This window comes from Carettochelys insculpta, chromosome 2 (genome assembly GCF_033958435.1).
Source record: "Carettochelys insculpta isolate YL-2023 chromosome 2, ASM3395843v1, whole genome shotgun sequence".
Taxonomy (NCBI): Eukaryota; Metazoa; Chordata; order Testudines; family Carettochelyidae; genus Carettochelys; species Carettochelys insculpta.
The window spans coordinates 248,787,964-248,799,932 of record NC_134138.1 but is presented as its reverse complement, the minus strand read 5'-3'; the positions used below and the strand labels follow the sequence as shown (position 1 = coordinate 248,799,932).

General features: G+C 38.0%; 1 protein-coding gene across 4 annotated transcripts in view; it reads right to left on the bottom strand.

Moving 5' to 3' along the window:
- Positions 1-3,703: 3,703 nt before the first annotated feature.
- WAC (WW domain containing adaptor with coiled-coil) overlaps positions 3,704-11,969 on the bottom strand; it is a 110,629-nt gene continuing 102,363 nt past the window's right edge. For 3 of the 4 annotated variants that reach the window (XM_074984910.1, XM_074984912.1, XM_074984913.1), the window contains exons 12-14: positions 7,692-7,878; positions 5,681-5,808; positions 3,704-5,143 (exon numbers count right to left, since the gene is read on the bottom strand). In XM_074984910.1, the coding sequence (XP_074841011.1) occupies positions 5,074-5,143; positions 5,681-5,808; positions 7,692-7,878 (385 nt within the window). In that variant the 3' untranslated portion in view covers positions 3,704-5,073. The remainder of the gene's footprint in view (positions 5,144-5,680; positions 5,809-7,691; positions 7,879-11,969) is intronic. The other variant, XM_074984911.1, reaches the window with a different exon arrangement.

Genomic DNA, 11,969 nt, shown 5'->3' with positions numbered 1-11,969 from the left:
AGGAAAGTCAATGTCTGCTAAGCAATTTTAGGTACACCAACTGCATACCTAAAATCGATTTTGTACCTGTTGACTTTGGTCCCTATTCTCACTGCAGAATATTGACAGGAGTGCTGCTCCCATCAATACTGCTTAATCATTTTGACTTGCATGGAGTTCCAGAATCAACATTGACCCCAGAACGTCAGCCCTAAGCATTCAATCTTCCACAGTCAGTGTAGACCTGGCCCTAGATATCATCAAGACAGCTGATGAAAGAAGCACGTGCAGGCTCAACTAAGACTGGTACCAAAAATCTCCAATTAGAGGTAATGAGACACAGACACACCAACTGTGGAGCACTCCAAGGAGACTGTACAAAGAAGTGGAGGTTTGCCATAGAGCTTTCACTGTGTCCATAATGGCCTATTGAAAAGGCAGGGGCACTTTTGACAGGCCTGCTGTGGCCAGAATATCAACCAGGCTGTAGGATGACTCCTTTTCTACTACCACATGTAAGACCAAGTTTAAGACCATTCTCTTCAGCAGCTCCTAGTGGGCCTTAAACTCATCCTGGTAAGGCAATATGCCTGCTTCTGAAACAGCCTTTTCCCGGGGAGACCAGCACCAGCTTAAGACACTTTTACCCTTCTGTGCAGGCCTGGTTCCTGAAACATAATACTGGACCCAGTACTGGAGTCTGGATTGGGTGCTTCCCAGTGAGACAGAGATGCACTTCTCTTGGAAGACACCGAAGTAGGAGCATCTCAGATGGGGCCCTGAGATCATGATAAACCTGCACAGGTTCTAAAAGGGACACGATAGAGCAAGGATGACTGAAGGAGTAGCAGGAAGAATCGCCTTGGACAACAGTATTATGACCTAAAGTCCAATCCCAATGAGCGTCTCTCATGTGACCTTGGAAGTGAGGTTCCTATTGGTGCCAGAGATCAGTACCCAAACAGAAAAGTTTGCATGGTGGTTCACATGGCTGGTTTCCCTCTTGATAGCAATGCAGTGCCTGGAAACTAACAGTATATAGGAGCTATAAGCTCCCTCCTGCCCACTGGCATAAATACCATGAATTGTGTGGCGAAAGTGAATACAGAAAAGTTATTTACTTGTTCCCATAATATAAGAACTAGAGGACACCAAATGAAATTAATGGGTAGCAGGTTCAAAACTAATAAAAGAAAGTTTCTCTTCACACAGAGCACAGTCAACCTGTGGAACTCCTTACCTGAGGATGCTGTGAAGGCCAGGACTCTAATAAAGTTTAAAAAAGAGCTCGATAAATATTTGGAGGTTAGGTCCATAGATGGCTATTAGCAAGGGGTAAGGTATGGTGCCTAGCCTTTTGTTGAAGGTGGAAGATGGATGGCAGGAGACAAATTGCTTGATCATTGTCTTCGGTTCACCTCCTCTGGGGCACCTGGCATTGGCTACTGTCGGCAGACAGGATACTGGGCTAGATGGACCTTTGGTCTGACCCAGTATGGCTGTCCTTACCATCAACTCCTATATTGCCAGCACTATACAGCCCTGGTGCTGGCCTGTGCATCCTGTGTTGACAGTTTGCCTGGTACCAGACTCAACGGTAACTGCATAAAGGTTAGAGTCAACAGAGCTAACTATAATGCCAAAACACAAAGGGGGTCTGATGTAGGTAGCACTCCACACTGCTCTCTGTGCCTGGTATCAAGGAGCTACCTCTTGGAAGGCTGCTTTCTGTGTTGCTTCATCACTGGTGATGTTAAAATGGTGCTGGACTACTGCACCCAACAGCACTGAGATGCTCAGTGCAGAGTCTGACCAAGCTTGTCTTTCTTCATACAGAGTTTAAATTCATAACAGATCTGACAGCGATCCCTGATCTGAGCCTCAGGCAAGCACTTGAAGCTACTCAGAAGCAGTCTACAGAGGGTTCGAAGCAAGGAGACTTCAGCACAGAGAATGAACAAAACTCTGCTAAAAAAGAAAAACAACAGTTTAGGTTAAAAATTATTTGTAAACACTAATGATATACAACTGTGATGAAAAACAAAAACCACCGAGTAAAGCCTGCCATAGGAAGAGCAGTTCAAACGACAATCATGGATGGTATGAAGGAAATGAAGGAGTGCAGGGTTGACTGGGCTCCTTACAGTGCAGCTGTGAGCACATGGAAGCAGAGTCACCTCTACGAATACCACTGAGCAAAAAATTTCCAGAGACTATGCTGGGCAGCACATACCTACCATGGAATGGATACATGCAAGTACTAGAAGAACAAGACCAGCCAAAGTGGGCAAAGAAAAAGAGACCAGGAGGAAGAGCGACAGAGCCCCCAGAGTTGCCCCAGCCAGACTGTGCTAAATTAACTGAAAATAAAGATAAAATTGTAAGGAATTGGTAGATTGAGTCAAAAAGATAGGGGGGGAAAAAAAAATCAACCAACCAACCAGACAATGCAATGCTCTCTCTCAAGCAACAGGTAGTTGAGAAGGAAATGGAATGGAAGTGAGGTCTGCCCCTGCTCATATGCCCTTATACTGGAACCTGTGGGTTTCTGAAGACACTGCTGACAAAAATCTCTGATCAAGAGTATGTGGATGCATGCACACATCCTGACATTAAGCACCAACATGGAAGCTGTGAAGGAAATTGTACATGTTATGCCCCGTTCTAGAGTGCATTCATTACCACTTTCAAAAAAAATTTTTTTAAATATTCCTGACACTAACTTTTAATATGGTTATAAACCAGTGAAGCTCAATAAGAAATCAAGGATCGCCACACTTGTGGTTTTCATCCTAGCACATTCGCTCCAGTCCCCCACAAACCTGCCACTTTAAATAAATGCCCCCTCCCCCAGAGCCAGACACCCTTAGCCCACTCCATGACCACATATTCCACCCTACTCACGGGAGCTGCCGCTGCTGCATCTCGGGCCATTGATGTTGCAGACGCCGTGCCGGGCTCCAAGGCCGCACCAGGTCGCAGGTGCTGCAACAGCAGGAGCCGCTGGGGCTCAAGGAGTTGCGTGGATTTCAGCTGGTACTGCAGGTACCACACAGGAGAAATTAAGCAAGGGCTGCCTCTGCCACCATGCGCTTGTCCCACCATGTGGTGGGGTACACGAGTGGAGCGGCTGGATGGGCACCCCATGCGTGTGGCTCTCCTGAGCTGTAGTTTGCCATACTCCGCATGTGGCGAACTGTGAGCGTGCTGGACACCACAGTTAGAAACTAACAAAATATAGACAAACAAAAAGCAACTTCCTGAAGTCCAAACCAAATTTAAGAACCATTTTGAAATCTTGAGTGATTTAACTTGTATTCTTAGTTTGTTTTTGGAGTGTTACAGGAATTCTGATTTTTGAGAGCACTGCCAGAGAGACATAAAATTTACAATGGTTACAAAAAAAGTTTTTTGAGACCACTTGTAAGACTTAAAAACAGGCTATACAAAGAATTTAGTATTTCTTTGTTACTGAGACAGTTCAGGTGGGGGGCACTTTAGTTACTGGCAGTTTTGAATATATGTGGAAACTGAAGTGCCATCACTTCAGTAGTTAATTGTATTAGTATTTTAAAAAGGGGACTTCTAGCTTCTTCCTGAGTTTGTTTTTTTTTAAATGCACAACTTTTTTTAGATTTACACATTTCTGGCAGAATCACAGTAGCACCAAGTCATAACTTTAGAAGACTTTTGGAAAGAAAAAGCCAAATTTACTATATAGTAGCAATAGTTTCTTTTTTATTTTTAATATACTTTAGGAAACAATATACAAAGCTGAGCTTTCCCACCATTTTCAAACAGTGGATAGCTCCAATTACACAAATTCAGCGTTTTGTGATGGCTAAGAACAGCAGTCAGCACCAGACTTGAACAGTTAGCTACAACACAAACATCCTTTGAAATGAAATGTCATAATAGCAAGACAGGCAAACCAGGAGTTAACATGAGACAACTGTTGTGGAGGCTTTTTAATTATCCTTGTTGAATTTCATATTTAATTAAATATTTTATACACAATTTCTTGTTTACAAGTTTTAAATAAAACCTTCCTTGAGAAATTTCAATTAAGTACAAAAAATGTTCAACAAGAATAGTTCTGATAAAGAATCTCCAAAAAGACCAAATTCTAGTATGCGTTGATCAAAGGAAATGAAAACCAGTGTTTCGTTGTTTTAACATGTTTATTACAACAGATACAGTTCACATCTGACTACCTTTTTCCTCTTCCCCTCCCACAACCATGTTAACATGTTCATTGGGCTATTTCCTTATATTTGAGCAAGTAATGTACTTTCAGCACACATGCCCAGCAGTACTGTAAGACCATTTTTACAGGGTGCAAATTGAAATACGTTTCAATAATTTATACAAACAGTGGGTTATGTTCAATCACTGCAATTTTAAGCTACTGTACATAGGAATGAAGAGATTATAGAAAAAGTGCCATAGCAACAGTGCCTTAAAAAGGAGAAAATTAGGATTAAAAAAAACTGATAAAATCAGATACAGGATTTCAGGGGCAAAATGGAACACAGAAAATGAAAAATATTTTTCTATAAAACAGAAATGGAGAAGCACTGCTTTTGATTTGGTGCAAGTGTGGAAACAGTTGTTTCATGATATTTTGTACATTACCCAAACTGTTCCAAATTGTTGCAGCCTTACATAAAGATCACCTGGCGCTCACATTGAATTTTAGGAAATGCAAGATTTCTGAATGATAAATTAACTAAAAAAGAAAGCTAATTTTGCAGACAGGTTTACATGTAAAAGGCTAGGTATTTAGCCACCTCAGCATTGATTAGTTTTGGATGTCTAAGCTCTGATACACATGGCTTCCCATGGCTTCACTCTACAAAACATATTTACAACGTGAAGAATACATCTACAAGAAATCTACATTTCAAGGGTTTTATAAATCATCCTTGTATCTTTCCCCTTGAATTGACTCCCTCCTGTCCCCTTCCCCTTGTCATCTCTTTTGCCCAGCTCAACGGTCCAAAGTCTACTCAAATGCAGCTCAAAAATGTTAAGACTGGGCAATCAGTTTTACAGTTCCTGTATTCAAAACCATGTGCAATTATTCACAACTCTTCACACCATGAAGGAATTCTGATTCTTTAGCTTTTCAAGTTCTTTAATTTGTTGCCTCAAAAATAGTATCCTGCAAGACAAAACAGATGGATTAGTATAAGAACTCTCATTGTATTCTTAAGATTAATGATATGCTATGATTAATATTCATATTGAATATTGGTCACTTACACACGTCAATTAAAATATTTAAATTACAACTTAATCAAATTAGATATTCATTTTTTTATTATTATAACTCTACTAAGCTTGTCAATTCTCCTTGGTGAAGCACAGCTAGCATAGAATGCAACTACCACAGAGTGCAACTGTGTTTGTATACGGTGCTTAGATTCACCTCATATACTAATGTATGTGGAACACAATTCTTTTCCATCAACGTAACAAAAAGATACAAAGACATTGCATAGTTAATCTAGTCACTGGAGATCATCAAGAGTCACTGGTGCAGAAAACAGAGAAATGGATACCAGTGAAGGTAGCTTTTATCCTTCAGAAAGACAAATATGCCTAAACTTAAGCTGTCAGTAAAACACTTATGAAAAACAGGAAACCAGAAAAATCAACTTAAAAATAATTTGAAGTAAGTGCCCAAACAAATTCTTACCTTTGCTCACGCAATGTTGCTTGAATTTCACATACTCGAACTAAAGATCTTAAATTTTTTAATTCAGTACAAATTTCTGACATATGAACGCTTCCCATATTATGGGCTTCCTCACGTAATCTCGACGCCTGCAGGAGTTAAAAAAAAAATTTAAAGTTACCTCTTGGATTTGGGGTCACTTACTAGAAACTAATGGACACAGGCCAAGGAAATTGGGATTCTTATTAAAAAGATATTAGTGTTTTTTGAAGGAAAAAAAAAAAAAAAAAAAAGAGAGATGAAAGCCGAATTATACGAAAATGGTGAATCCATGCTGCAGTCTTAATATCAACATGGATCATTTTTCTGCCAGACAGGCCTGATCACTATTGAATTAAATTACAAAGTAACAGACAAAGAGAATGTAAAAGGCTGTAATACATTTAATTTGACATAGCATGCTAGATTGTCTTTCAATAACTTTTCCTTCTAAATAAGTTTTAAACCAGCCTGGAAATAACATTATCGCATGAAACAAACCTGCTAGAATGATAATGACAGAATAGTTTACACAGCTCAGTGCTAGGATTAGGAAGTAACAAGTAGAACACCTTACAGCCTAGAGTTTGAGCTGTTTAACTTGAATTTCCTTATTACTGATGCTGGAATGAAACAGTATAATTTGTGTTTAGACAGCATTACACTGGAAGGTTTTTTGAACATCAGTAAATACAAATGACTGTAGATGCACTAGAAATATAAGCAGAAAAAAAGGAATTTCCAAACAAAAAAAAAAATCCAAAACAGAGTTATTTAAAAAGAAGTAGCACTAAACGAGTCATTGGGCAAAACATGGACAGCAAGTGTATATATGGTCTTGCATACGCATTATGATGGAATAGAAAGTATAATCATAAACATATGAGATTATATCATGGATAAAAGACACAAGAACTTTCCAAATTGGATTTATGCTATTACATTTTCTGGATATCCTGCCCGAAAAAATGTGGATTAACTAAAGGACTTATAGAAAGAGAAGGGAGGAGTGAAAAACAACCGTGAAAGATTAAAATAACGAAGTCTGCGTTAGTAGTTTAAACAAGAATGGGGAGACACCCAGTAAATATTACAAGGGCACAACACATCAGGGAGGTAAAGGTCCATTTGATTTTTTTTAATGGTATGGAGATTCACATGTTAAGGCATCCCAACAGATGTAACTGTCCTTGTGTTATGATTAAGGCATATTATTGCTTATAGTTCCACATTAGATTAAGATGATTTTCAAACTTGTTTTGCCCCGTATCTTCTCATCAGGATCACTACAGGGTAGGATATCCAAGTAAGTAACGTTAACTCTGTGAATTTCTGTTTTTTAGTGTATTTGATTTCTTTTAAGGATAATTAATTCTGTACTTAGTTTTGGGATACTTTTTTAGCCCTTAAGATACTGATATGCCCAACCATAACTCCAATTTAACAACGTGGATACAACAGTAATACAAATAAATAAAAAGACTGATAGTCCCAAACAGAACGAAGGCTATATGGCTTCACAGCTATACCTGAACTATTAGAAAGCACTGTAGTGGTAGAAACAGAAATTCAGAGGCAGACCTTTATGTTTGAAAACTGGGTATCCACATACGGCATCTTAACAATACACAGCAGCTTATCAAAGATTTGTCCTATTGCCTTATTACAACTGCATGATCAATACAGCCATGTTCAGAAACAGTTCTGAAAATTTTTCAAAACTCAAATACAAACTTAACAGTTCCAACAAATACATGAGTTTTACATTACCCATGGCTTGAAAAATCAACAGCTTTTATAACCACAACTGTGTGTATTCCACAGGATGTTTTATTTGAATAGCTAAATCATTGCATGATAGTAATTCTGTATTCACTTCAGTAGCAGATACTTTTTGCTAACAGATACATTTAAAATAATAAAATACTTTAGTATTAAGGAAGATTTACCATGTTCACAGGAAAGTCTATATACAATCTGAACATGTACCCACCTGCTTTTCTGCATGGTCTGCAGGCCAGCCTTGAACATGCTTTATAAGATTTTCATTGAAGTGTGCTGCCAGTGTTGGTGTTAATGAACATGTAGGCCGAACAGATGCATTCTGTGGTGCAGTTGCTGAATTTGATGCACTAGTGCTAGAGGTATGATTTGGAGCTGGTGATGGACTTCTCTGACTACTGGAAGAGGTAAATTAAGATTAAAAAAGCACAAGTTTTCAAAGTGTTTATAAATCTGCAGTGAATGACTTAAACCTCTACAAACTTCACAACATCCAGCCACAAGTTACTTTACAAAATACTCAAAACTTATACTCCAACCATTTATGATCAAAAAACTAAAAAAGCAGTCCTGTAGCACTTTAAAGACTAACAAAATAATTTATTAGGTGATGCGCTTTCGTGGGACAGACCCACTTCTTCAGATCTGGAAAATTCTGATAAATGTAAACTGACATGAAGAGAATGTAACGGAAAGATGGGAAAAAAAAAATGAAAACTCACAAATAAGCTACACAGGACAGAAGGAGGAAGAGGAGAGAAAATTACTTACTGCAAGTGTCTATTAATTGGGCTGCCTGAGATCACTATGAATATCAAAGATGGGGAAACTTTCCCAAACTTCCCTATCTTTGGTATTCACACTGATTTCAGGCAAGTCACTTAATTTACACTTCCAGTAAGTAATTTTCTCTCCCCCGCCTTCTCCCTACCCTTAACCTCTGTGTATCTGATTTGTCAGTTTTCATTTCAATTTTTTTTTGACTGTATCTCTTATGTAACCAGCATGTGAATTCACTTTCAGCACCATTTTCAGTGCAGCACTATCTCCAGATCTGAAGATGTGGGTCTGCCCCACAAAAGCTCATCACCTAATAAATTATTTTTTTTCCTAGTATTTTAAGTGCTACATGACTGCATTTTGTTTTGGTCACCATTGCGTATTCTGACACCTGTTTCTTGGTCTGAGATCAATACTCAATTGTAGTTGCCTAATGAACTGTCAAGAGACTTTGAAAAAAGTTAAATCACTCATTGAAGCCAGGGTAGAGAGGGACAGTGGATGGAATACCAAGTTACATAACCCCGAGAACACAGAACTCCTAGACAAGAAACTATTTTTGTAGGGCATCATGAATACTTATGACACTGTAGAAAAGATGCTATTATCTATTATCTTGCAAGGACTGTGATATTTGCTTTAAGTGTCCTAGTGTGGTTGACACTTCTCTATTCCTTCTCCGTTTAAAACTTTCATCCTGGTTAGTGTAACTCCTGTTTACATCATCATCCTGAACTTGAAAATCCAGAGCCCCTCATCATAATCACTTTCCTAAATAAATACTAAACATATAAAACTAAATCAGGATAACTTAAGCATGATTAAAACACAGTAGGATGGACCAGCTAATACTGCCATGCTAATAAAAGGGAGAGCTGGTATTAAAGTAATACCAAATAGTCACTTTCAAAATACTTGCTATTTTCAGTAGACATATATCCTAAATATTACATTTATAAAGAAATAAGGGTTTTGTGCCCCATGGTAAACCAAACTTGTGTCAAACAAAGGCAAAACTGTCAAAATCTGGGGAATGGGATGTTTTGAAACCCTAATTTAACAGTAACTTCCATAACTTTAGTACCTTAGGAAAATGTAAATATGCTACATAGAATTAAAACATCAATGAGGGAACCAAAACCAATGCCTCTATAATTAGAAGTATCAATTATTCTCCAAGTTTCTCTAGAACCTGGTTTTACAGAAAGACAAACTAGGCCAAATATGCCTGTACAAACAGTAAACTTACTTGACTTTCAGAAAGTGTGGTTTATGTTCACTTATTTTTGAATGGAATTGCTTCTCAATGTATGAATACCATATTTTAATTTTAAAATTATTTAATAAGGTATTAAAAGCAATAGATTTAATAACTGATTTTCTTTTTTAAAGTAAAAACACCTGAAGGCCATTTTTGGACTAATATTTTTCTTCCATATTCTTGCCATAAAAAGAAATACGTAGACACAGTGTAAGTGAAGTGCTTAATTCTGGAAAATGCTTTCAACTTAGGAAATAGATACCTGTTTTGCCTCAGGCTTATTTAATAAGTGCCAGCTGCTATTATAGGTTAAATAGGATTCTTCCTACCCCATATTTTAAAGAACAGTCCACCGCTTCTGTTCATTATATCAATGAGCATTATTTCTCTCACAACATGACCCACTTAAAAAAAGGCATACATCATACCTCTAACAATTTTTCTTGAAGTTTCAAAAATAAAAATAAGTCAAAAACTAGCCTGAAGTTATCACCAGCTCTTTAAACTATTTTAATATTTTAAAATGTTTTACTTCTAAAAAGAGAAAAAAATGGTTTAGATGCAATCTGTTACAAGAAAATTTAATTATTAATCATTCTGACCTCTGAACAATTAAAATGGGATTATAACTGATCAATTTTCTTCAGTTTAGATTTTAAAGTTCCTAGGTTTCAGTAGGTACTTGTATTTTCACTTTACCAGTCAGGCATCATGGCCTCCCAAGGTATTACAGAAACAAAAGGACACAACATGATTTTTCTGTTAAAAATCTAACTTATGATACTGTCAGAATGCTTAGATTTCAGAAAGTTATCAGGCTTACAACTAACCATTCTGTTTAAATATTTTAGCAATAGTAGTAGGTAACTCATTATTTTTGCAAGGGTACAGAGAAGTGTTTAATACTGTCTTCAGCAGCCATTCATCAATATTCACTGTTGTATCTGCAACACTGAAAGTACATTTTTGGTATAAGAAACTGCACAAACACCCATACATTACATCATAGTAGTGTTAAATTTCAAGTTCCACTAGGAGTGGGGTAAAGAAAGAAAAAGTTCCCACTTACTATTGTTCCCAAAATATACTGCCTGTGCAGATCCACACTTTGGAGTCATGTACCCTGGAACACGAGCCACAGAACCATTCAAAGTAGTAATTCATTCAGAGGTGTGCACACAGTAGTAAATGGATGCTGCCCTCTGGGACAGACTATACATCCATAGCCATCTGTCAGCTCCTCTCTCTCAGACAGTAAATTCCAAAAACAACCCAAAGCCTCAGGCAGATCAAAATCACTTGAGCGGTGACCAGCAGCAGAGCCTTTGGTAAGAGAAACTGGTGGAAAAAAGAACAAGAGTCCTTTCTTCTGCAGTGTAAAAGAAACATCTCACAGTTCAGAACTCTGCTTGCTCTACAGAAAAGTTAGATACAGATTTGTTTACCACAAGTGTGTATCTCAATGACACCATCTGGCAAGGGGTACAACTTAGGTCACTGAATTTAACGGACTCCTCTTATTGGCCTGACCTTTCAAACCAAAGTTGTCTTTACCCTACATGATGTAAACCAGAGTCACAGTTCTGAAAGTACCATTTCTACAGACTTGTATGAGGGAGCTGACAAATCCTCTGTATCTGTTCAAATATACTGCCACACTGAGGCACTACACAGACACGAGAAGTAATCTGAATAGAGATACTTTACAAACTAGCCCAGTTTATTTCTCCACTGGATGGAATAAAGTGCATTTCATTACAGAGACTTCTCCTGGGTTCAATATTTTAAGCTGAAGTGCTTCCAAGAGAGCTAGAAGCTGGAAAAAAAGCTAGAGTCTGGAGATTAAACCTCAAAGAGCAGTTCCCAAATACAGGGTTGTGATCTCCAAATGGGGTCATACCATCAGCAGATGAGGTCATAATGATGTATCGTGTGTGAAGGATGCTGTTTAGCTCAGCAAAATGTGACCGCACATGTACAGTCCATGCCAGTTCATGATGCATGGGGGATGCAGTTTTGCTCTTCAAAATGTTACATTCCAAGCTGTATAACCCCCAAGAAGGAAATACTGCATTAAAATGAGGTCATATCAAGAAATACTTTGGGAAACACTGCCCTAACATGTACATTACCTAAAAGACATACTGCTACTACTGTTTTGAAACAAAAGATTGCCTGAGTGGCACTGAAAGCTAATAATCAGAAAAAGGGAGAGATTAAAGAGCTTCAGTAAATCAGCTGGTGCTGAAGATGAGCAGCTCCTGACTTGCTTCTCCTTCCTCACAAAATTGACCTTGATGAAAAGTGTGTCTCTGGTAACAGCTTTGGGAGATAAAGAAGCCAGTAATCTGAAAGTGATCAGAGAATGGAATAGAGGGAGACTAAGTCCATTATTAATACAAATACTTCAAAGTGGGCCTTTGGTGGGTGAGTAGACCCGTAACTCCC